General features: G+C 45.4%; 1 protein-coding gene across 1 annotated transcript; it reads left to right on the top strand.

The window, feature by feature from the left end:
* Positions 1–2,834: 2,834 nt before the first annotated feature.
* On the top strand, positions 2,835–21,228 carry CUNH8orf82 (chromosome unknown C8orf82 homolog). The gene is made up of 3 exons (XM_087706614.1): positions 2,835–3,305; positions 9,022–9,070; positions 20,590–21,228. The coding sequence occupies exons 1-3, from the start codon at positions 3,165–3,167 to the stop codon at positions 21,015–21,017; spliced, it is 618 nt and encodes a 205-aa protein (XP_087562740.1). The 5' UTR covers positions 2,835–3,164; the 3' UTR covers positions 21,018–21,228.
* The last annotated feature ends 3,803 nt before the right edge of the window (positions 21,229–25,031 follow it).

Genomic DNA, 25,031 nt, shown 5'->3' with positions numbered 1-25,031 from the left:
CCAGTGTTTTTCAACCTTGGCAACTTGAAGATGTCCGGACTTCAACTCCCAGAATTCCCCAGCCAGCATTCGCTGGCTGGGGAATTCTGGGAGTTGAAGTCCGGACATCTTCAAGTTGCCAAGGTTGAAAAACACTGCATTGGACAACCATGTATCTGAAATGGTGTAGGGTCTCCTTCTTGAGCAAGGGGTTGAGCTAGAAGACCTCCAAGGTCCCTTCCAGCTCTATTCTGAATTGAATCAAAAAACATTGTGGGTTCTCTATCATTGGAAGTTTTTAAGAAGACACTGGACAACATCTGTCCAAAAGGGTTTAGGGCCTTGATGGCGAACCTATGGGCCATGCTTTTATGCAAGCCGCCCAGAGTCCTTCGGGATTGGGCGGCATACAAATCCATTAAACCTTAACCTTTCCCCCCACAATGGTCAACTTTCTCCACCAGTGAAGGAACAAGTAAAGTTTTCATCACAACTTAGACAAATTGCTACAAGAAAAAGTTCAAAAGTTGTTAAATGTGTAAATTGCAGGCATGAACTGCGTCCTTCTTTCTCCTTTTTTCCCCCCCATGACTTTTGCTAGCAGAATGGGATTGCTAGCAGGCATTAAACATTTTATGTTTACTTTCTATCTCCAACTCCACTCTCCGCACATGGAAAGAACAAAGCCAGCAAAAATCCCATTAAACTGCTCTTTGTCCTGCAACATTCATTGGGATAATTGTCGACCTGTAATTAAAAAGGTAATAATTAACTCTGGGAAGGAATTCTAAGGGACCGAGACCCCAATATCCCGTCTGCTACAGGCCAAGGGTTCCCATTTCAAGTGCAACTCTGAAATAAAATGCGAAGCCATTTAAGAGCCCTTTGACTACATTAAACCTCCAAAGCCGAAATAAAGGAGGAAGCCAGGGAGAGAGGATAATAATGTTGGCAGTCTTGCATGAAACAATTTCTACTTTTGCTGACACCAACAGAGTTTGCAAAAGAAGTAAACACCGATAATAGCAGCGGTGGGGGGGGGGGAGCAGTAAATTGCATGAACTCTATTCTCACTTTTCACAATGGAGAAATGCAGCCCCAAAAACTTAATTTCATCCTGATTCTTTTGAAAAGTACATTTTGAAGAGAGGAAACCGAACTGGAGTTTCACAGATTATTATGATTTATTATTATTATTTAATGGATTTATAGGCCGCCCAATCCCAGAGGATATCATATCTCAAAGGGGCTTTTCCAAAAGGCAACTGGAATGTTTCCTTCCTTGTGGAAGAAGACATTTCGCTTCTCATTCTAGGAACTTCATCCACGGTGAAGTGATGAAGCTTCTTGGATGAGAAGCGAAATGTCTTTTTCTTCTTCAAAGGAAAAGAAAAAAAACAGCCCAGCTGCCTTTTGGAAAAGCACTTTTGGGACAAAGGATGACTCAGAATCTCCGTAGACAAGTTTCACTCAGAGATTTTCTCCGCCGCCTCTTGGTATAGATGAGAGGTGTCCATCTGTGGGAAGTTATCATCCAGCCCTCTCCCAGAAAAAAAATGAAATATCCTAGGAAATATTGAAAAGGCAGAATATTTCTCTGGATGTGAAAAGAAGCATGTTTTAAAAGACAGAATAGTTGCCTGTAGCTTCCTGCCCATCCCCAGTTAATGGGCCATTGAGATGGCCAGGCTAGCCCACTTTACATAATAAAGACTTCACCAGCAGCTACAGAAAGGCATGATAATATACTCAACTGACCACAAGGCATCTGAGAACTCATCACAGCCTAGAGAGTAGCCCCCTGCATGGCACCATGGGAGTCTGACAACCAATCAGAATACATTTCTTACACAGGAACAGGAAACAGAGAAGTGGGACTAAACAGGGTATAAAAAGCCTAGCAAGCCCCTCCCTCAGCCCTTCTCTTCTTCTCCACCAACACTGAAGCATGTGATTGCCTTTTCTGGTGAGGGTTCAAGCCATGTGGCCCTGTCCAACAATAAACCATCTTTCCAAGCAGCCTCCATGTCTCCAGTGTCTTTTCCCCCACTTGGAGCCGAACCCAGAAGGACATTTGTTTCAACACATCCTTGGCAACTATAAGAATTGCAAACTGTAGGAATGAACTATAAATGCGAAGACTGGTCACAATTTACTTTTTAGTGTCAACGTAACCTTGGACAATGGCTAACTATACGGTTGTAAGTTGGGGACTCCCTGGATAGTATTCCCGGGGGGGGGGGTGGGCTACACAATGATATCTAAGGAGGGGAATTTGCTCTTTTGGGACTCAGAGGGGAAGAGAGGAGGAGGAGGAGGAGGAAATGTGGATGTAGTACTGAAAAAAAAACAGATGAAGCTCAAGGAGGAGGAGGAGGACAGGAAGAGAGAGGAGAAGGAGAGGAGGAGGAAGAGAAGCAGAAGAAAAAGTGGGAAGGAGGAAGAAGTGGTTTAGGAGAGGAACAGGTGAAGTTTAAGAAGGAGGAGGCAGGGGGAGGAATGTAGGAGAGGAAGAGAAAGAAAAAAAGGAGATGGAAAAGGGGGAAGGAAAGGAGCAGGAAGTGCTGATAGTAGAAGAAGAGCATGCATGATCAAGAAGGAGAATGAAGGAAAAGAAGATAGAGAAGGAAAGAAAAGGGTTGAAGGAGGAGAAGGAAGAAGTGGTGGTGGTAGAAGAGAAAGAACAGAGACATGCTCTAGAATGAGGAAGAGGAGAAGCAGAGGAAGGAGAGGAAGACGGAAAGAAAGGAGGAGGAGAGGAAGGGAAGATAAAGTACATCTCCCCTTCTTGGAGGACAATGAGGAGGAGGAGGAGCCTCTTCCTGCTCTCGGGGTGCCCCTCTTGAGGCTCTGCCTTCTCCTCCCTCTGAGCCCAGACGCCCCTCCAGGTGCAAAGGCCTCCAGGCGTCCACTGGGGGCGCCCAAGAGCAGCGGGAGGGGGGCTACTCACCCGGTCTTGGCCAGGAAAAGCAGCGCGGACCGGACTCCGCTCTCGGGGCGACCAACCGACGGACATTCCACTCCCGGCCAGCAGGGGTCGCACCGCGGGCGGAACCTTCCTGCCGGCCCCGCGCGCCGGCGGGAGCGCGTCCGTCGGCGGAAGGGTCCCCCATGAGCGCTTCCGGTACAACGGCGCCGGCCTACCGACCGGGTTGTCCTCTCCGCCGCCAGCGACCGGAGCCGGGATGCGGCTGTTACGGACCGGGCTGGGCTTCCTGCTGCGCCCGGGGATCCGTCGCGGACCCGGGCAGCCTCTCTACCAGCAAGGCCAGAGCCCCTCGCCGCGCACCCGCGAGTACTTCTACTACATCGACCACCAGGGACAGGTATGGGGGTGGGAGGGGAAGACCCTCCGAGGGGGTGGCGGGGTCGTAAGGTCAACCGGATGCCCCCCCCCCGCAACTCAATTGTTCGCCTGGAAAGGGCATTTCCGGCTTGGGGGGGAGGGGGGGAGGGGCAGGGCTGGCAAGGGACCCCCCTCCCCAAGCAAGTGGGGGAGGGGAAGCTTGCGTTGCAGGTGGTCCTCGACTTACGACCACAGTGGAGTCCAAAAAAATTATGTTCCTAGGCAATGCAAGTGGGTTTGGCCCCGTTTTGTGACCTTTCTTCCCATGGTTGTTAAGTGAATCACTACAAATGGATTTTGCCAAGAAAAATTGGTCAGTGAAAGCAAAAAGATTCTATTAAAAGAAAATCATAATAGCCATTTGCAAACTGCGGCGAATACACCTTCAAATGGAAGTTTTGAGCCTTACCTTATGTACCCAGGATGGCTAACGTTTTGGGTGCCCAGTGTCCAAAGCACTCATGCACACATGTGAACCCCCGAAATGCAACACAAGAGCCCCCCCCCCGTGCATCCACCCGTCCTTTGTGCGTCCCCTGTCCCCCCGTCTTCCCTCATCCAATTTTGTCTTCCAGGTTGGTGCAGGCGGCTTTCCAGGCCCAAAATGGGTTGTGGGGGAGTGTTCACGCGCATGAACCCCCAAAATGCAATGTGAGCGCCTCCCACACATGCACCCTCCCTCCCTGCACATGCACACCAGCAGAGACCCAAAGACAAGTGGGAGGGACATGCGCATGGGCGGTAGAGCTGGGCTGGTGTGATGGCTGGCATGCCCACAGAGAGGGGTCTGCATGCCACCTGTGGCACGCGTGTCATAGGTTCGCCATCCCTGTTCTATACAGTTTCATCCCAACGCCCTATTTCCCTCCTCCTTTGGGTCTCTTGGTTAATCTAAACCAGTGTTTTTCAACCACTGTGCCACGGCACACTAGTGTGCCGTGACATAGTGTAAGGTGTGCCGTGGGAAAATTACTTTATATATAGTCAATATAGGCACAGAGTTAAATTTTTTTAACATTTTCTAATGGTGGTGTGCCTCGTGATTTTTTTCATGAAAAAAGTGTGCCTTTGCACAAAAAAGGTTGAAAAACACTGATCTAAACCACCTAAGGAGGCTAAATTATCTCTTTCCTTTGTTTGCTCAAATTATTCTCCACTCAAGACATCTGGTATCTATCTGTACCTGTTCCTGACCCCCTTCCCCCACTCCCCAGAAATGCCCATACAATATTTTCTGCACTTTTTCTAGAGTCTCAACATCTTTTTTATAGTGTGGTAACCAAAACTGGTTGCTGTACCCTAGATATGATCTTATTAAGGCTTTATAGAGTGGTATTAGTACCTCCCTTGATCTTGATTGTATCCCTCTGTTTATGCAATTTAGGATTGCGCTGGCATTTTTGGCTGCTGCTTCTTTATTGTTCATTGCCAATAATGCAGAAAGCCTGGCAACCTTTCCCTGGGGAAGACCACATAATGCATGAGAGGGGTGGGAGTTGGTGGGTGGGGCAGTCAGGCTTTGCCCTCCTGTGTATACATAGTGGATCCAAGCTGATTCCCCATTTGATCCCTCCTCCTGACTGGGACGATTGTTCTCTAGCAAAGAGTTCTCTAACAACCATTTCTCCATCGTATTGAAACTGGATGTCAGCCTGGCCATCTTCACTTTCCTTCAACTTGCTACCAGCTGCCATGGAAACGGGGAGGAAGAGAGCAACAGGCATTTTTTTGGGGGGGGAAGCGTACAAGAGGTGTGAGTGTGGAGTTAGGCCTGGACTCAGGTCAGCTTATTTATTTGTTTGTTTGTTTGTTTGTTTGTTTGTTTGTTTATTTATTTATTTATTTATGCATGCATGCATGCATGCATGCATGCATGCCATTTGTATGCCGCCCACTCCCTAGGAACTCGGGGCGGCTTACAGACAAAATAGGAAACATATAAAAATTAAAAATAAGAATACAGTTAATTAAAAAATTTCACGTCATGCATACAGCTTAGCGTGGGGCTGGATACTCATCAACAGCCCAAAGCTTGGTTTGTTTAACATCTTCAAGGCCAACCGTCTGGAAATGACATTCATGAGGGCAGCCCTGAGAACCTGGACCAGAGATGTTCTCAAAACATCTTCCTGGCTGATGATTGGATTATGCCGGCTTGACTACGGAGGGGGTAGCCTCCGGGGCTATTTTCAATTTGTCTTTTCGCGCACATTTGCTCAGACCTTGCCTGACTTTTGTTGCATTCAGTTCTTCCTTAGTCAAAGTACTGTTTCTCTAAATCTATGGAGTCCTAGGGATTGATCAGAGACAGCCCTGACCCTGGCCGGTTGTGGTACCATGATTGACTTAGAATCATCAATTACAGAGGTAGCTTTCCACCTTGGCAGTCTATCCCTAATGTGGTCCTTCAGGCATTGCCACCATAACTGAGTCCATCCTCTTTGCTGCTGGCCATCCTCTTCTGTTTTTTCCTTCCGCCTTTCCCTACGTTAGAACCTTCTCAAAAGAGCAGGTCTTTCCATTCAATGATTGACTGAGTGATTATGAGCCTTCAAGCCAATGTTGGCTCTTAGCGAACATATAGATAGGTTTTCTCCATGACGACTGGCCCTCAACCTGATTATTGAAGACTTCCAATGGTTGGTACCCCATTCCGACTGTAACTGAGGCCCGGCCTCTTGATACTAGTTGTTTCTCCTCCTCCTCCTCCTCCTCCTCCTCCTTCTTCTTCCTCCTCTTCTTCCTCTTCTCCTCTTTCCTTCTTCCCCTCCTCTCCTCCACTTCCTTCTCCTTCTCTTCTTCCTCCTCCTTCCCCTTCTTCTTCTCCCCCTTCTCCTCCTCCCCTCTTCTTCTTCTTCTTCTTCTTCTCTTCCTCCTCCTCCTCCTCCTCTTCTTCTTCTTCTTCTTCTTCTTCTTCTTCTTCTTCTTCTTCTTCTTCTTCTTCTTCTCTTCCTCCTCCTCCTTCCCCTTCTTCTTCTTTCCCTTCTCCTCCTCCCTCTTCTTCCTCCTCCGTCTCCTCTTGGTTACCGATCAGTCTCCAGATACGCTTCAAGGTGCTAGTTGTAACTTATAAAGCCCTTCATGGTATTGGATCTGGGTACTTGAGAGGCCGCCTGCTGCCAATTACCTCCCACAGACCCATTAGATCTCACATGGTTGGCCTCCTCCGGGTGCCATCTACCAGCCAATGCCACCTGGCTACTACCCGGGGGAGGGCCTTCTCTGTGGCAGCTCCGGGCCTCTGGAATGAACTCCCCGCAGGGATTCGGACCCTCACCACCCTCCAGGCCTTCCGGAAAGCCGTCAAAACCTGGCTTTGCCGGCAGGCCTGGGGGTGATGAGTTCCCCTCCCCTCTCGACATGTATGGTTGTGCGACTGTTGTTTACTTTTATTATTTGTATTTTGTCTTTTATGTTCCCCCCTTTTTTTCCCCTTGAATTGTTCGCCGCCCTGAGTCCTCCCGGAGAAGGGCGGCATACAAATAATAAAATAATAAAATACAAATACAAATACTACAACTAGTAGTTTTCTCTGCAAGAAAGAGCTTTGTAGGTGCTACGTATTCCAAACCTTTCTGTACAGGTAGTCTTTGACTTATGACCAGAACTGGGGGGGCTCCAACAGTTCTAAGTGTGAAAAATGTTCCTAAGTCACTTTTTTCAATGTACTGTAACATTGAACAGTCACTAAATGAACTGTTTTAAGTCAAGGATGACCTGTACATCCAAGTGTCAGGCCTGCAGCCCTCTTTTCTTGTGGGTCTTTGGCCTGCCACACTTTCTATTCTTCTACTATGCATTTTCTATTGAGGGAAAATGGGAGGGGGGATTGTACGGAGTGAGATGATAGGTAGCCATAACAACATTCTTTCTAGAAAGCCAAGGTCATTCTTTGTCTCTGCACCTCTGCACCTGATTGGAACTGGATGGATGGAAGCTGCCAGCATGGCAGTGGGAGATGGAACCATGGGATGGGCTTGTGGGTGGATGGGGGAAAGATCTTGAACTTTCAACTGAGTGGGGAAAACCGAGAAGCTTTCAGATTCGAGTTTTCCCAGATGGGCCAACGTGGCTCTCTTCATCAATTGGAACTTTCAAGAATCCTTTGCTTCGGACTCTAATTTACTATTTGGAATCCTGACACCAAGTTCCAGAGATTGTTTCCCTCCGCGAAAGCTAAAATATGTTTGTCCTCCAGTTCGGAAGGAATTCAGATGACATAACCAGGATCAATGCGCACTCTGTCAGCTTCAGAGCGAAATGTTAATGGGAGACCTCCAGGGTAAAAGGAAAACCAGCCAAGTGGCAGATTTGGAGGTCGAGAAGAAATGCCGGCTTCGTTCCAGCCCTGGAGGCTGCTCGGACCTCTTTTGAATGCATTAGCCTCATCTGCTGACTCCCGTTATTGCCGCCGCTATGCTAATGGCGCATCTAATTAGCACCGAATTAAACCCGAATGAGGTTGGGGGTCGGTATTAAAAGAAAAGCATGCGTTGGCTTGATAACTCCAAGCAACAGGGAAGTTAAGAAAAGAAGGACGGGGGGTGACATGATAGCAGTCTTCCAGTATTTGAGGGGCTGCCCCAAAGAAGAGGGGGCTCAAATTATTCCCCAAAGCACCAGAAAGCAGGACAAGGAACAACGGATGGAAACTCATCAAAGAGAGAAGCAACTTGGAATTAAGGAGAAACTTCCTAACAGGGAGGACAATTAACCAGTGGAATAGCTTCCTTCCAGGGCTGGAGATTTTTAAGAAGAGACTGGACAGTCACTTGTCTGAGATGGTATAAGTTCTCCTCCCTGAGCAGGGGGATGGACTAGAACGGTGTTTCTCAACCTTGTCAACTTGAAGATGTCTGGACTTCAACTCCCCAGAATTCCCCAGCCAGCGAATGCTGGCTGGGGAATTCTGGGAGTTGAAGTCCAGACATCTTCAAGTTGACAAGGTTGAGAAACACTGGACTAGAAAACCTCCAAGGTCCCTTCCAGCTCTATTCTACTTCTAAATGTAAGTGTTTCACACCCGTGGCACCTTTAAGAGGGGTGGACTTCAACTCCCAGAATTCCGCTGCGACCTTTTTGACAAGCAAAAGTCGGCGAGGAAGCCAGATCCGCTTAATAACCGTGTTACTCACTTAACAACTGCAGTGATTCACTTAACAACTGTGGCGAGCATGTGTAAAATGGGCAGAACTCCCTTAAAAACTCTCAGCGTCAGAAATTTGGGGGGGTCAATTGTCAGCATAAGTCGAGGACTACCTGTACAAGAATCTAGTCAGCTAATGACCAAGGCACTAGATCAGGGTGAGTGGAGTTCATAAAATTGAATTGAATTTATTGCACTTATATGCCGCCCTTTTCCCCGAAGGGGACTCATAAAAAGCTGGGCTTGCAGCCTTTCTCGACAATGCAATGATTCCAGGCTGATGGCACATTTGACTCCACCTTCCAGCTCAGCTTCTTCTCCTACAGCGCACGTGGACTGACTCAAGGGTGGCTTGTGTGAACCAAGAGATAATTCTTCTCCTCCGTGATGGTGGAGCAGTGCCCTCCTTGTTTTCTGAGCCAGTGGGTCTTGTTTTCCATTCTCTTCTGTGTTTTTCAGAAAGAGGGGCATCCAATTCACTCCATTTTTCTGTTTTTCTTCCTCTACGGTGCCTACCCTAACCCCATCCGATCCTGACCACGTCCCACAGCTTTTCCTCGACGATACCAAGGTCAAGAACTTCATCACATGTTTCAAAGGTAATGTCTACTTATTCCACCCCAGATTATCGACGCTTCTTGGAGGGAAGGTAGGATCATCGGGGATAACAGATTAACAGGGATGGAAGGGAGCACCTAAGCGTATAAATAACTTACGGGTATAAGAATAATCTTTTTCTTGGTTCGTCATATTGCCAAATTTTTTTTTTTTTTATTATTTTTATTAGTAAAAGAAAAAATACAACAACCAATAGCTGGTAAAAGACAATACAACATCCACTGTTTTGCTTTACATTTGACTACGTTTCAAGACATTCCCGTGGTATCAAAATCATTATAGACATCAAAGGTTAGGTATCTTCTTCCCTCCCTTCCTCTTTCCTTCCCTTGTTTCTTCTTTCCCACTTCCCTTCCTTCCTTCCCTCCTTCTCTCCTTCTCTCCTTCCTTCCCTCCTTTCTTTTCCTTTCCTCCTTTCCTTCCCCTTCCCTTTCCTCTCTCCATCCCCCCTCCTTCTCTCATACCTTCCCTCCCTCCTTCCTTCCTTCCTTCCCTCCTTTCTCTTCTCTTACGTTCCCTCCTTTCTTCCCTCCTTCCCTCCTTCCTATCTACTCTCCTTCTCTCCTTCCTTCCCTCCCTTTTTCCCTCCTTGCTTCCCTACCTTCTTCCCTCCCTCCGCCAAATTGTTATGCAGAGAAAAGTAACTCTGGTGCCATTGGAAGGCTATCAGATCTCTGCTAAAAACAGTTTTGTCTATATAGGTTTTCCTTCTTCATGGCTCAAAGGCCGTTGCTACTGTTAGCACCAGCTTTACAAACAAGAATCAGTGATCTTGAAGTGTAAAAGTGCAAGCCATTTTCAGTCAGGAAAGAAAGGGAATGTATTCTATCAATGAATGATAGTTTCTTCTGTCTTAGAACACGAATCCAATATATACTATTAATTTTTATATGCAACATTTTTGATGATAAAGAAATGAAGAGAGACTAGTATTGATCTATTTCAAGCTATTTAGCTCTCGTCAGCTAGCCATACCCTTGCTGGGATTCTGACTTGGGGTCTTTTTACATAATAGGCAATTGTATTAACCTCTAAGCCACAAGCTCTCCTCCCTTATCAGCTGAGCCAAGGGAATGATTAAGTGTTTTTTTCTTCTGTCGAAGCACCTGGTGTGCCCCCAAAATATGGGAGGGAGCATACTGCTTTCCCTTTCGCCTTTCAACCCCACTCCAGGAGCCTTCCAGGCAGTCGCTTCCACGACAGACCATTTTGTATTACATTTTTGCTGATAAAGAAATGAAGGGAGAGGAGTACAGATCTATTTCAAGCTATTTAGCTCTCATCAGCTAGCCATACCTGTGCTGACTCAACAGTATATTAAGAACTGTCTCCTTTAAGAAACTACCTCATGGGAAATGTGGGCAGAACTGCCTTGTGGGAAATGTAGTTCCATGACATGTAATCACATCTGTGTTCCCTGATACAGCTGCCTAACATATATAAATACATACACACACACACACATATTTGTACACACACAAACTCAATATATGAACAGCGTGTTGTCTGAGTACAATTAGTTTTGAACAAATTGTCAATAAGCATAATGGTAATCATAACATATTATCATTGATAATAATCACATAATAATAGTAGCAATGGCTTATCCATACTAGAAAGCTTTCATTATATAATTAATCATTCTCTTAATCCTTTTTAGTTTTAACCTCTGTTTCTGTTTGTTCCATGTTAAAATATTCTGTTTCTTCTTTCTCCTTTATTTTTAGTGTTAATCTCTCCATCTCTGCGCATTGTGTGTATGTATGTGTGTGTGTGTGTGTGTGTGTGTGTGTGTGTGTGTGTGTGTGTGTGTATATATATATATATCACACTTTCATCTGCAGGAATCTCTTCATTTTTCCACTGTTGTGCAAATACAATTCTTGCTGCAGTTAACACATGTAAAATTAGATATGTATTCCCTTTATTATACTATTCTGGTAAAATACCCAACAAAAATATTTTTGGTTTAAAATCATTATGTTGCTTTATCGTTTTTTTCTAACCATGTACGTATTTTGGTCCCAATATTTATTTATTTTTGGCCTTTTGACATGTCCACCACATATGATAATATGAACCCAGTATCTGGTGACTACTCCAATATTTCTTTGCTTTCTCAAACGTCCACCATAAATGATTTTTTAAAAGGTCCCATTTGCCTTCGTTTGGAAGAATCGGTGAGAAGGCAGGAGAGGCATTTCATTTTAGCAAGGGCCTTCCCCGGTGTATAAAAGTAATTTTTGGCATGGATGAATCATGCGCGACCTGCTCAGCACTGCTTACCAGATTCCATCCCATGGCTAGTTGCGTCTTCTCACAAGGATGCTATTCAAGGAACACAACCACACTCCCTTGTGTTATCTGAAACGGTCCAGCAGGAGGTGATGTTGGGATATTTTATTGGCGGGCTCTGCAGCTTGTCTGGCTAGAAACATTTTATTTTTTAATTTATTCTCCCCATGTTTGAACTGCCCATCTCTCTCCCCCCCCCAAGGGATAATTAACTATTTAATCATAAAATATTTAAAGTTAAAAACAGTGTTTAAAAATTAAAATGAAATGAAAAGAGGTTGTTACAGGGGGGGAGGAAACAAATGGAATTCATATAAAGGTATAGCTCTAAAAGTAAAACTAGCAATATGGAAAATATTTTTTTTCCTTTGGGAATATAATTATAAAGCGGTATATAAGTCTACTGCTATTTATTTCATTTTCATTTTCATTTTATACAATCACTTATATACTGTGCATAAAAAAAAGAAAAAAGGGGAAAAAAAAAACCCAACATAACACTTCATTCCCCCATACACCCTCTCTTCTCCCCCTCCAACTTTCCTTTCACCCCTCCAGCATTCCCCTCTTCTACTTCCCTACCCCCTCAGACATCTCCCCCTCCCTCCATTTCACCCTCCTTACATTCCCTCTCACTCCCTCTTTACTTCTCCCTTCTCTTTCCCTCTTCTCCTCGCTTTGGTGTATCCATACAACTCAGTTTGTTTTTAAAATAAAAGTAGAAAAAGAAAAAAAGGAAAAAAAAAAAAAGAAAAACGAGCCGCAGTACACAAGTGAATTCTTATTGTTCTAAGGATTGAAACTGTAATTCCACCCTCCCCCCTCCCCCCTATAATCCCCCCTCCCTAACCCCCTTACGGCTTCGCAGGTCCCATACCCGGCATAATTCTTTAACAAGCATTTGAGTATAATAAGGCCAGCTAACTTTAAAATTAAAAAAATAAGATAAAAGTAAAGCCAAAAAGAAAAAGGAAAAATAGTAGAAAATAAGAAATTAAAAAAAAAAAAAACCCACACTCACACACAAAAAGAAGAAAGAAACAAAAAGGGTCAATAAACCCACTACGTTAACACAGCTTCCCATTATCTGTAAATCTTAAACAATGTAGCTCATTCCAAATTTCGATTATTTTGCTACTTGCAGGGTTTCAAACTGTATTAGAGCCAGGTAAGTTGAACATTTAGAATTCCCCAACTAAAAGTCTCCTTGCTTTATCTATCTATTCAGACCTTTAATTTATCTCTTTTTTATCCAAATATCCAAACCTTTCTATAACACCATTAAACTCAAATACTTCTTTCATTTTTCATTTCCAACACCTCCCTTTCTGTCCTTACCCACCTCCACATATAAATTTTTTACCTTCCATCCTGCCTTTATCCATATCCACATATATATTTTATCCACATTCATTGCTCCTCCCATGTTTACTCCACTTTCCTGAAGATTCTCCGACCAATCTTTCTTAACCTTGTATTGATATAGCAACTCAAACAAACATCAGCTTGCGTTCTAGCCCCAAGTAATCTAATTAAGCTTTCGCTACCCTTCCCTCTCCCACGCACCTCCCAACTCCGTTCGTCCCAAACCGCAACTCAAAAAGATCACAATTTCCGCTCTCCTCGCCTAAGAAAATAGTTCATGCACAATTTGAGTTAGAGTTCAGACAAAACTTCTGTACAATATATGTCCACAATCAGCAACGCTTCTTTCAGTCTCCATGTCTCATCATCGATATGCCACTTTTCCATTTTATCCCAGACGGAAATCATAAAACTTTAAAAACATCGCTTAGTCTTTATTCTTTAGTCTTCTGCCCTTCCGGAAGAGAAAAGCAACACCCTCCGCCTTGTAGCCACGTGTCTCGCTGTTTGTCTTCTCCTTCTCCTTGTCTCTCCCCAGATCCGGATGAATCAGGAAGTCCCGCCTTCAGAGTCTCGTAGTAAAATTTTCGGGCTTCACAGACGGAATTAATGCGGTGTTTTTGGTTACCAAATGTAACTGTAATGCCAGCTGGGACTTCCCATTTGTATGAAATCTGAGAGTTTCTGAGTTCTTCGGTTAAGAAAGCGTACTGTCTTCTTGTTCTTAATATTTGAGCTGGTATCTCTTTAAAAACAATCAAGTCCTCCCCATCAATTCTCAACCTCTTTCCGTAGAGCCTCTGTATTATCTCATTTCTAGATTCCCTTGTAGTAAAGTATATTATTATGTCCCTCGGAAGCTGTCGCTGTTTTGCTACCCAGGAATTCTGGCGGTAAATTCTTTGAATCTGCCAATCAAAGTTAAGTCCCGGACTTCCCACCAAGCGACTGAAAGCCTCAAAGAAGGTCTGTTTCAAATTCTCCTGTTGGTTTTCACGCAGTCCTCTAACTCTTATAGCAAAGGCAGTCTTATTAAAATTTATAATGACAAGTTCTCTTTGAGCGGTTTCAATTTCCTGTTGTAACGTTTGAATTTTTGATATCAGGTTAAGGTTAGTTTCTTCCAAAAGTTCCAATTTGTCCTCCGTTTCAGCAATATAATCTGTCATGACTGTCATTACTCCGATCATATCCTGCTTTGCCTGAGCAATTTTAGCATCAAATTGATCACATAAATCCGATATCAGTTGATTAATCTCCTGTCTGAAATCATTAAGCGTTTTGAGAAGGAATTCTTGTGTTAGCAAATCTCCCGTTGAGGGTGTAGGAGACAAGGGTAGCGACTTCATAGCAGTTTTTGGAGATGTGTTATTAAGGAAGCGCTTCTGTTTAGGTTTGGGAGCCATTCCAGAATAAAAATAAAAGACAAGCAATCAAGCGAGCCAAAAATCAAAGTCTCTGCTCCCCTCAGTTAATCTTTTAGCAATTAGTACGGAGAAGCCTTCAGGAGGGTAGGGCCAACTAGGTACGTCAGATCAAACACAAAAGCTACGAGATCGCCATCTTGTGACGCAACTAAAAAAGAAAGGGAGCCTTTTGCGAAATTGAAGCTGGTATTTTAAATAGTAATAGAAGAAATTCCTCGGGAATGGTCCCCGCCCGGATTGGCTTTTAAATAGCTTAGCTTTGTCCTGGGGGGGGAGGCAATCTGCCTAGGCTGCAAAAAAGGCAGCGCGGAAAACTGGCCGGAGTAAAGGCTCAGCTAATGTTGAACCTCTTCTCCATTCACAGCAAAAAGAAAAGCTATGAATTACAAAGAGATCCTAACGACTGACCTTCTCCCTGCCCCTTTCTGCCAGAAAGGGGAGATATCTATAGATCTTATAAGATATACGAACCAGAGTCCTGGCAGGAGCTTTGCTGAGCTCCCGACGGCGGCAGCTCCTCCCCTCGAAGCCCCGGGAATATAATTATTAATGCCATTGATAGTAAATGGGGTTTGCTAAAAGGCGGAAATACACCGCGTAAAATAGAGAATGGAAGGGAGATAAAGAGAGGGAAAGAAAAAGAAGAGAGGAGGGAGGGATGTAGAATGGAGGGAAAGAGGAGAGAGGGAAGGTGTGGAAAGAGGGGAGAGGGAGAGAGCAAGGGGAAGTAGAGAAGAGAGAGGGCAGAGGGAAGAAAGGAGGTAGGGAGGAGAAGGGAGGGAGGGGGAGAGTGAAGATGAAGTAGACTATAATATGGTGTATGGAAAGCAGAAGAGCAAATAAAAATTGAAGAGGCTTAATGGCAAAAGGAATTAATATATTACTGAATACTCAAAAAATGTTTGTTAAGATGTATTAGTATTCTTTGGATTATATTATATCTATGTTAAAAAATAAAAAAGACTTTTGGCAAAAAAAAATTAAAATGAAACTAAACATTCTAATTTAACTTTAAATTCAGTTAAAAATCTCAAAACGGACACCTCATTTCACATTCATACACCATCATGTCCACCTGGACAGGTAGCCCCGGACTCACGATGCACAATTGTGCCCATAATTTCTATAGCTAAGCGAGACAGTCGTTAAGTGAGTTTTGCCCCATTTTACAACTTTCTCACCAGAGTTGCTAAGTGGATCACTGCAGTTTTTCAGTTAGTAACGTGGTCGTTAAGTGAACCTCGCTTCCCCATGGACTTTGCTGGTCAGAAGGTCGCAAAAGGGGGATCGTGACCCCGGGACACTGCGACCGTCATAAATACGAATCAGTTGTCAAGCGTTTGTGTGTTGATCAGGTGACTTGGGGTGCTGCAGTGGTCGCAAGTGTGAAAAGCAGTCATAAGTCCCCTTTTTCAGTGCCATTGTAACTTTGAATGGTTACTAAATAAACTGTTGTAAGTTGAGGACAGTGGTGGGAATCAGCCACTTCGTACCACTTTGGGGAAACCAGTTGCTACAACTGGTTGCTGGGAAAAATCATCAGGGCAGAGACGCGGTTGTTAAATTATTTGAATCCCACCAGTGGTCAAGGACTACCTGTATCTCCCCAGGTAGTATAGCTATAGTATGATTCTCTATCCTTCTTCTTATCCGCTTTACTCCTGCCCTCTTATTAGAATTATGATGATGATGATGAGAATTATCGCTATAACCATGTTGCTTGTGTCTTTACTATTTATATCCCTTCCTTTGTTTCCTAGCATGATTTGATTGCTTATCAGTAACCTATGACTATCACTAAGTGTTGTATCTTAGGATTCTTGACAAATGTTTTTTTTTTCTTTCTATACACACTGAGAGCTTATGCACCGAAGACAAATTCCTTGTGTGTCCAATCACACTTGGGCAATAAAGAATTCTATTCTATTCTATTCTATTCTATTCTATTCTATTTTCTATTCTATTCTATTTTCTATTCTATTCTACTCTATTCTATTCTATATTCTATTCTATTCTCTATACTATTCTCTTTTCTATTCTATTCTATTTTCTATTCTATTCTACTCTATTCTATTCTTCTGTTGCTTCACACGTACATAGTTTCTGTATGGAGACCAGTTCCTTGTGTGTCCAATCACACTTGGGCAATAAAGAATTCTATTCTATTCTATTTTCTTTTCCTTTCTTTTCTTTTCTTTTCTTTTCTATTCTCTATTCTATTCTTTCTATTCTATTCTATTTTCTATTCTATATTCTATTCTTTCTATTCTATTTTCTATTATATTCTCTATACTATTCTCTTTTCTATTCTATTCTATTCTATTCTATATTCTATTCTTTCTATTCTATTTTCTATTCTATTCTATATTCTATTCTTTCTATTCTATATTCTATTCTATTCTATATTCTATTCTTTCTATTCTATATTCTATTCTATTCTATATTCTATTCTTTCTATTCTATTTTCTATTATATTCTCTATACTATTCTCTTTTCTATTCTATTCTATATTCTATTCTATATTCTATTCTTTCTATTCTATTCTATATTCTATTCTATATTCTATTCTATATTCTATTCTATATTCTATTCTATATTCTATTCTATTTTCTATTATATTCTATATTCTATTCTTTCTATTCTATTTTCTATTATATTCTCTATACTATTCTCTTTTCTATTCTATTCTATATTCTATTCTATATTCTATATTCTATTCTATATTCTATTCTTTCTATTCTTTCTATTCTTTCTATTCTTTCTATTCTTTCTATTCTTTCTATTCTTTCTATTCTATTCTATATTCTATTCTATATTCTATTCTATATTCTATTCTATATTCTATTCTATATTCTATTCTATTTTCTATTATATTCTATATTCTATTCTTTCTATTCTATTTTCTATTATATTCTCTATACTATTCTCTTTTCTATTCTATTCTATATTCTATTCTATATTCTATATTCTATTCTATATTCTATTCTTTCTATTCTTTCTATTCTTTCTATTCTTTCTATTCTATTCTATATTCTATTCTATATTCTATTCTATATTCTATTCTATATTCTATTCTATATTCTATTCTATTCTGTTTTCTATTCTACTCTACTCTATTCTTCTGTTGCTCCACACGTACATAGTTTCTGCATGGAGACCAGTTCCCGGTGTGTCTAATCACACGTGGCCAAGTAAAATATTTCATTTAAAAAAATGCAACCCCAATTTCTAGAGCTCGGAGGTCGCTTTCCCAAATGCGGTGGCCAAGTTCCCCCTTTCTGTTTTTCTGCCTTCCAGCTGCATCTGGCCAGGATGCTGTCCCCATCCCCTCTCTGTCCCTCTTTGTTATTGGAACTGAACCGAGGGGAAGTAGGGATCCGCAGCCTTTAAATAACCTGTCAAACCACCCCCACCCTCCTCCTCTGCTCTGCTCTCCTCCACCAAGCGCTAACCTTGCCCCGTCTTTGCACACGCTGGCCTTTCCCAATCCGGAGGGATTTGCCCTGCTTACATAAGGCTCTGAGTCGGGGAGGTGGGCTCTTTGCCAGCCGCCTCCCGTCCCTCCTTCTCGCTCGACTTCCCCGGCCGGCTCCCGGCCGAAAGCAAACACAGGCCCTCCGCATCTTCCTATCCGCTTCCCGATGGCGGGACTGCAGCCCGCGCTGCGAAATAATTCAAAATATTTTTAAAATGTTTAATCCGGTCAATTTGATTTTTTGATCCCTTTGTTCCGTGTATCTTTCTCTCATTCTGCCTCTTAATTTCTTGCACTTTTCTTTTCTCTCGTTCCTTTTTTCCCCCACCTATGTCACTGCCAACAACCCTCGAATATATGCTTTGGCTGTATCCCACACGTTTTTGTAATGAAATAATTCAAATTGGTGAGTCGTGCACCTGCTTGGTGGGGGGGGGCCTTCAGGCCGGGGTCTCTTAGTGGGGCTGCCAAGACCGAGAACAGCCGGAGCAAATGCCAAGAAAAAGGAAAGGGGGGAGGCTCAGAATCAGGGATGCTGATAACAGAGACCGAGAGAAGGGAATCTTCGTAGCTGAGGGTTGAACGGTGGGCTCCTTGGTGCTCTCTGAGCTTGGTGGTTTTTTTGCCGGATGTTTCGTGACCCAACTAGGCAACATCATCAGTGCTAGAAGGGGTAGGAGGGGTTGAAGAGCGGGGAATCAGGAGGACAGGAAGGAGGAGGACTGTGGGGTCCTTGGTGCTCTCTATGGTTTGGTGGTTTTCTTGCAGACGTTTCATGACCCAACTAGATAATGTCATCAACGCTAGAAGGTGCAAAAAAAAACCTTCCTTCTAGCACAGATTATGTTCCCCAGTTGGGTCATGAAACGTCTGCAAGAAAACCACTAAGAAGAACCAAGAACCCCACAATCCTCCTCTTCTTCCTCCTCTTTCTTCTCCTTCTCGTCCTCTTTCTTTTCCTCTTCTTCCTTCTCCTCTTTCTTCTCTTCCTCCTTTCCTTCCACCTTCTCCTCTTCCTCCTTCTCCCCCTCTTCCTCCTTTTCTTTCTTCTCCCCCTCCCCTTCCTCCTCCTCCTCTTTCTCCTCCTCCTTCTCCCCCTCCTCTCTCTCTCTTCCTCTTCCTCCAGTTCCTCTTTCTCCTCTTGCTTTTCCTCCTCCTCCTCTTTCTCCTCTTCCTTCTCCCCCTCCTCTTCCTCCTCCTCCTCTTTCTCCTCTTGCTTTTCCTCCTCCTCCTCCTCCTCCTCCTCCTCCTCCTCCTCCTCCTCCTCCTCCTCCTCCTCCTCCTCCTCCTCCTCCAGATTGATGTTGCATTGGGAAGGGGCCACTTCCGAGAAAGCCCTTTTTGGGGGTCCCACCAGGCATACAGATAGCCCTCTACCTATGAACACAATTGACCCCAAAATTTCCGTAGCTAAGCCAGGCATTTGTCAGGTGCATTTTGCCCTCGTTTTATGACCGTTTCTTGCCTCCCTTGTTAAGCAAATCCCTGCAGTCATTAAGCGAATCACGCAGCCATTACACCAGTCTGGCTGTCCCCATTGATTCGGCTTGTCGGAAGCCATCCGGGAAGGTCGCTCATGGTGACCCTGAGGCATTGCAAACATTGTAAACACAGTTGCCAAGGCTCCGGATTTTGATCACACGACCAGGGGGTGGGAGAGCAACCAGTAATCTCAGTAACCTAAATACTATTGCTATAACAGTGGGGGGAGCCAGAGGTTAAATTCAGCAGGTTCTGAGCAGTTCTGCAGAACCGGGAGAAGAAATTCTGAGTAGTTCAGAGAACCGGCAAATGCCACCTCTGGCTGGCCCCGCCCCTATCTATTCTCTGCCTCCCGAGTCCCAGCTGATCAGGAGGGAATGGGGATTTTGCAGTATCCTTCCCTTGCCACGCCCACCAAGCCACGCCCACCAAGCCACGCCCACAGAACTGGTAATAAAAACATTTGAATCCCACCACTGGTTCAGACATTGTATGACTTAGCCAGGTAACCTCATCAGTGCTACAAGGGAATAAGGCAGTGGCGGTGAACCTTTTCGGCACCATGCGCCAAAAAGGTCACACGGAAATGTTGCACTGCGCACATACACGTTCGTCAGGGCCGCACTCTGGAAAAATCTTAACTTCTGGGTTCTAGCGCACATGCGCACCCAACAATCAGTTGGCCAGTGTGTGGGCTTTTTTTTGGCAGAGCCACGCACACAAAGAGTTCGTGCTCTGGAAAAGCCAAGCTTCCGGGTTCTGGTGCAAATGAGAATATTAGAGAATCAGCTGGCTGGCGCACATGCGCACACCAGTTTTCGGCACTGCCACTCGCGTGAAGGGCAGCTGACTGTTGCGCGCACCTGTGCACCAGAAACCCAGCAGACAAACAGGCAAGGCCACGCATGCCGGCCGACATAGCTTCCCATGCCACTTTGAGCACGCGTGACGTAGGTTCGCCATCACGGGAATAGGGGAGGAGGTTTGGGAGGAAGAGGAAGAGGAGGAGCTGAAGGCTCCTTGATGCTTTCTGAGCTTGGTGGTTTCCATGCAGACCAGAGGGGGGATTCAGCAGGTTCTCACCAGTTCTGTAGAACCGGTAGTGGAAATTTTGAATAGTTCGAGAACCGGTAAATACCACCTCTGGCTGGCCACGCCCCCATCTATTCTCTGCTTCCCGAGTCCCAGCTGATCAGGAGGCAATGGGGATTTTGCAGTATCCTTTCCCTGCCACACCCACCAAGCCATGCCCACCAAGCCACACCCACCAAGCCATGCCCACTAAGCCACGCCCACAGAGCCAGTAGTAAAAAAAATTGAATCCCACCACTGGGGGGAGCCATTGCTTTGCAGGGCCCTTCTGCCTTCTCTCCCCAGCCAAGGTGGAGGGACACACACGCCCCTCTGCCCTACTCCTGCCCCGCTGACCGGCCTCTGCTTTCCCTCCTCCCTGCAGACCAGCAGTTCCTGGTCTTCTTCTTCAAGCAGCTGAAGCTGAACCGCAGCGGCCGCTACGAGGACTCCTTCCCTTACCTGTCGCCCTGCGGCCCGGAGCACAACTACGTCCGTTGCGATGACCGGCCCATCGTCTTCACGCACCTCCTGGACGGACCCTCGGGCCAGCAGTCGCTGTCCTTCTGCGGGGGCTCAGAGCGCCTGGCCGTGCCCTTCCAGCCGGAGCAGCTGGTCATGCTGGCCGAGAATGGGCGGGTCTATCACCCGGGTCCGGAGAAGGCTGGCGGGGTAGGATTGGTCAAATCATCCTTGGCCTTTGAGTTGAGCCCTTGCTTTGAGTACCAGGACGGACCCGGTCAGCCGCCCACTCATTTCCGCTGGCAGGAGAAGAGACACGCGCTCACGAACGAGCTGCTGCGGTTGATCTGACGCCGTTGTAGAGCGAGGAACGCCTTCCAGTGGTCTTCTTGTTGGCACCCTTGGCTTGACATCAACCCAAATTATGCCCCACCTGCCGTTCCAGGTGCCCCGTTTTTCCCAGGAGACCAACTCAAGAACGGGGTAGGAAGAGTCTGTCCAGAACCCGAGGAGGGCAAGGATCCCGGATAAACTCTCTTGGAATAAAAACCGTTTCATGGTTTGTGCGCAGGATTGGTCTTCGTCAGCCGATTGACTGGCTTAAGTGCAGGGCCTTCTCACTTCCTCAAGCTCCCTCCGTGGACAGCCAAAGCATTGCTTTCAGCAGAGTGATGAATGGGTGGCCTATAAATGTAATTGATTTGATTTGATTTTGATTTGATTTGATTATATTTATATGCTGCCCTTTTCCCCCGAAGGGGACTCAGGGCGGCTCACAATTCAAATCAGGGAAGGGGGGTACAGACAGAAAATAAAAGACGAAACATAACAATGCATAATTTAAAAACACCCAACAGTCATACCATTCGAGACGGGGGGGCAACAGCTCTTTAGCCCCAGGCCTGTCGGAACAGCCAGGTTTTAAGGGCTGTGCGGAAGGCCTGGAGGGTGGTGAGGGTTCGAATCTCCATGGGGAGTTCGTTCCAGAGGGTCGGAGCAGCCACAGAGAAGGCTCTCCTCCGGGAAGTCGCCAGTCGACACTGGCCGGCGGATGGAATTCGGAGGAGGCCTAATCTGTGGGATCTAATTGGTCTAGTGGAGGTAAATGGCAGCAGGCGGTCTCTCAAGTACCCAGGTCCAATACCATGAAGGGCTTTATAAGTGACGACTAGCGCCTTGAAGCGTATCCGGAGACCAATAGGCAGCCAGTGCAGCTCGCGGAGGATAGGTGTTACGTGGGTGAACCGAGGTGCACCCACGATCGCTCGTGCGGCCGCATTCTGGACAAGCTGGAGTCTCCGAATGTTCTTCAAGGGCTGCCCCATGTAGAGCACGTTGCAGTAGTCCAGTCTAGAGGTCACAAGGGTAATAAATAAATATAAACAAACGAAAGCCAAATTTTGCCTAGCAGCAGGAAACTCGGCTGGATGATGAGCAGATTCCTCAGGCACAGGCTATGGGTGCGTGAATAATTATCACGGAAACCTAAGGCTGGAAGGGACCTTAGAGGTCTTCTAACCCAGCCCCCCGACAAAGCCAGGAGTCCTTACCCCATCCCCGCCAGATGGCTGTGCAGAGTCTTCTTAAAAACCTCCAGTGGTGGAGCACACCGCCATTTATGGAGGCCAATTTTTCCACTGGCTAATTGTTCTCACGGGAAATTTCTCCTTAATTCCAAGTTGCTTCTCTCCTTCATCGTACATGTGAGTACAGAATGCAGAATGGGAGAGTTGGAAGGGACCTTGGAGGTCTTCTAGTCCAACCCCCTGCTCAGGCAGGAAACCCTACAGCAACCCGGTCAAATAATTGCCCAATCTCTTCTTAAAAACTTCCAGTATTGGAGCACCCACAACTTCTGGTGGCAAGCAGTTCCACTGGTTAACTGTCCTCTCTGTCAGGAAATTCCTCCTTAATTCTAAGTTGCTTCCCCCACTTGATTAGTTTCCACCCATTGCTTCTTGTCCTGACTTCAGGTGTTTTGGAGAATAGGTGGACCCCCTGTTCTCTGTAAGAGCCCCTCAAGAATTGGGAGATGTTATCATGTCTCCCCTAAGCCTTCTCTTCTATAGGCTAAGTATATCTATTTCCCTTAGCCCAGGGGTGTCCAAACTTGGGAACTTTAAGACTTGTGGACTTCAACTCCCAGAATTCCCCAGCCAGCCATTCGGCTGGCTGGGGGAATTCTGGGAGTTGAAGTCCACAAGTCTTAAAGTTCCCAAGTTTGGACACCCTTTCCTTAGCCGTCCGCCATGTGATTTACCTTCATTAAAAATATTGTCCTGCTGGCTTTCAGTTCTGTTAGAAATGCATTTTCCTGAAAATCTGTCCAACTTGGCCGAAGCCCTTTGGCAGCCTGGCAAAACTCCAGAGCCCAGGGCAGCAAGCTGTGGAGTTGGTGGGAGGCAGGAAGCAGTTTCAGAAAGACCCTTCCCCATTTGCCCACCAGCTGGAACCAAGGTTTTCCAGGCTGGGGGGTGAGCCCCCTGGAATAGTTAATAGCAGGGGGTCCAACTTTCCCAACGTTAAGACCTGTGGACTTCGGATCCCAGAATTCCCCAGCAAGGAAGAAAAGGGAGGATGGGAAAGAGAGGGAAGAAAGAAGAAAACGAGGGAGGGGTGGGTGGATGGATGGAAGGGAAGGGGTGAAGGAAGGAAATAAGGGATGGATTGGATGGAGCAGTTTAGGGGAAATCCTTCCCCTTTACTATCTCGAGCTACAATTTTCCTGGCTGTTCAGCCCCCTGGAATAGTTTATAGCAGGGGGTCTGATTTTGGCAACTTTAAGAACTGTGGACTTCAAATCCCAGAATTCCCCAGCAAGGAAGAAAAGGGAGGATGGGAAAGAGAGGGAAGAAAGAAGAAAACGAGGGAGGGGTGGGTGGATGGAAGGGAAGGGAAGGGGGGAAGGAAGGAAATAAGGGATGGATTGGATGGAGCAGTTTAGGGGAAGATCCTTCCCCTTTACTATCTTGAGCTACAATTTTCCTGGCTGTTCAGCCCCCTGGAATAGTTTATAGCAGGGGGTCTGATTTTGGCAACTTTAAGAACTGTGGACTTCAAATCCCAGAATTCCCCAGCAAGGAAGGAAGAGAGGGAAGGAAGGAAGAGAGGAAGGAAGGAAGGAAATAAGGGATAGATAGATGGATAGAGAGGGAGAGAGGAAAGAAAGAAGGAAGGAAGGAAATGATAGATTGATGGCTAGGGGAAGAAGGAAGGAAATGAGGGAGGGATTGGGTGGATAGGAGAGAGAGAGAGGAAGGGATGGATGGATGGATAGGTGAGGGAGGAAGGAAATGGTAGATGGATAGGAGAAGGAGAAGAAGGAAGGAAAGAAGGGATGGATGGATGAATAGGAGAGGAAGGAAGGAAATAATGGACGGATGGCTAGGAGAGAGGGGAGGAAGGAAGGAAATAAGAGGGGGGGGGATTGGATGGATAGGAGAGAGAGGAAAGAAGGAGGGATGGATAGGTGAGGGAGGAAGGAAAGAATGATAAATGGATAAGGAAGGAGAGAGGAAGGAAGGATGGATGGATAGGTGAGGAGGGAGGAAAGAAATGATAGATGGAGAGGAGAAGGAGGGAGAAAGGAAAGAAATGAGGGAGGGATGGATGATAGAAGGAGAGGAGGGAAGGAAAGAAGGGATGGATGAATAGGAGAGGAAGGAAGGAAATAATGGATGGATGGCTAGAAGAGGGGGGGGAGGAAGGAAGGAAATAAGAGAGGGGGGGATTGGATGGATAGGAGAGAGAGGAAAGAAGGAAGGGATGGATAGGTGAGGGAGGAAGGAAAGAAATGATAAATGGATAGGAGAAGGAGAGAGGAAGGAAGGGATGATGGATAGGTGAGGGAGGGAGGAAAGAAATGATAGATGGAGAGGAGAAGGAGGGAGAAAGGAAAGAAATGAGAGAGGGATTGGATGGATAGAAGGAGAGGAAGGAAGGAAAAGGGATGGATGGATGGATGGATGAATAGGAGAGGAAGGAAGGAAATAATGGATGGATGGCTAGAAGAGGGAGGGGAGGAAGGAAGGAAATAAGGGAGGGAGGGATTGGGTGTATAGGAGAGAGAGAGGAAGGAAGGAAAGGATGGATGGATGGATGGATAAGAGAGGAGAGGAAGGAAGGGGTCCTGGTTGCACACAAGGGAAGAATTGATGGGTTTGGCAATCCTGCATACTCCTTGTCTGGATCCAGACTCCCTCATAGGCCAATTTGGCCTATTAATTCTTCCATTTAGAAGACGCTTCAGTCGTCATCTTTCAGACTTGAGGTGTGGAGGGCAACTTCCAGAATTCCTCAGCCAGCATGGGGCACATACTTGCTTGGGGTAACATGGTTGGTGAACCATTTCATTAACGAGGTGGT

Source organism: Thamnophis sirtalis, unplaced genomic scaffold (assembly GCF_051295495.1).
Source record: "Thamnophis sirtalis isolate CommonGarterSnake01/CBP01778 unplaced genomic scaffold, rThaSir2_p1.2 scaffold_2, whole genome shotgun sequence".
Taxonomy (NCBI): Eukaryota; Metazoa; Chordata; class Lepidosauria; order Squamata; family Natricidae; genus Thamnophis; species Thamnophis sirtalis.
The sequence above is the reverse complement of the archived record's forward strand: the minus strand, read 5'-3'. Positions and strand labels throughout refer to the sequence as shown.

Excerpts from the sequence above, each read along its gene's own strand:
- CUNH8orf82 (XM_087706614.1), top strand. The coding sequence starts at position 3,165 with ATGCGGCTGTTACGGACCGGGCTGGGCTTCCTGCTGCGCCCGGGGATC. Across the intron at positions 3,306-9,021 it reads ACATCGACCACCAGGGACAG|CTTTTCCTCGACGATACCAA; the intron begins GTATGGGGGTGG and ends CACGTCCCACAG. Across the intron at positions 9,071-20,589 it reads CTTCATCACATGTTTCAAAG|ACCAGCAGTTCCTGGTCTTC; the intron begins GTAATGTCTACT and ends TCCTCCCTGCAG.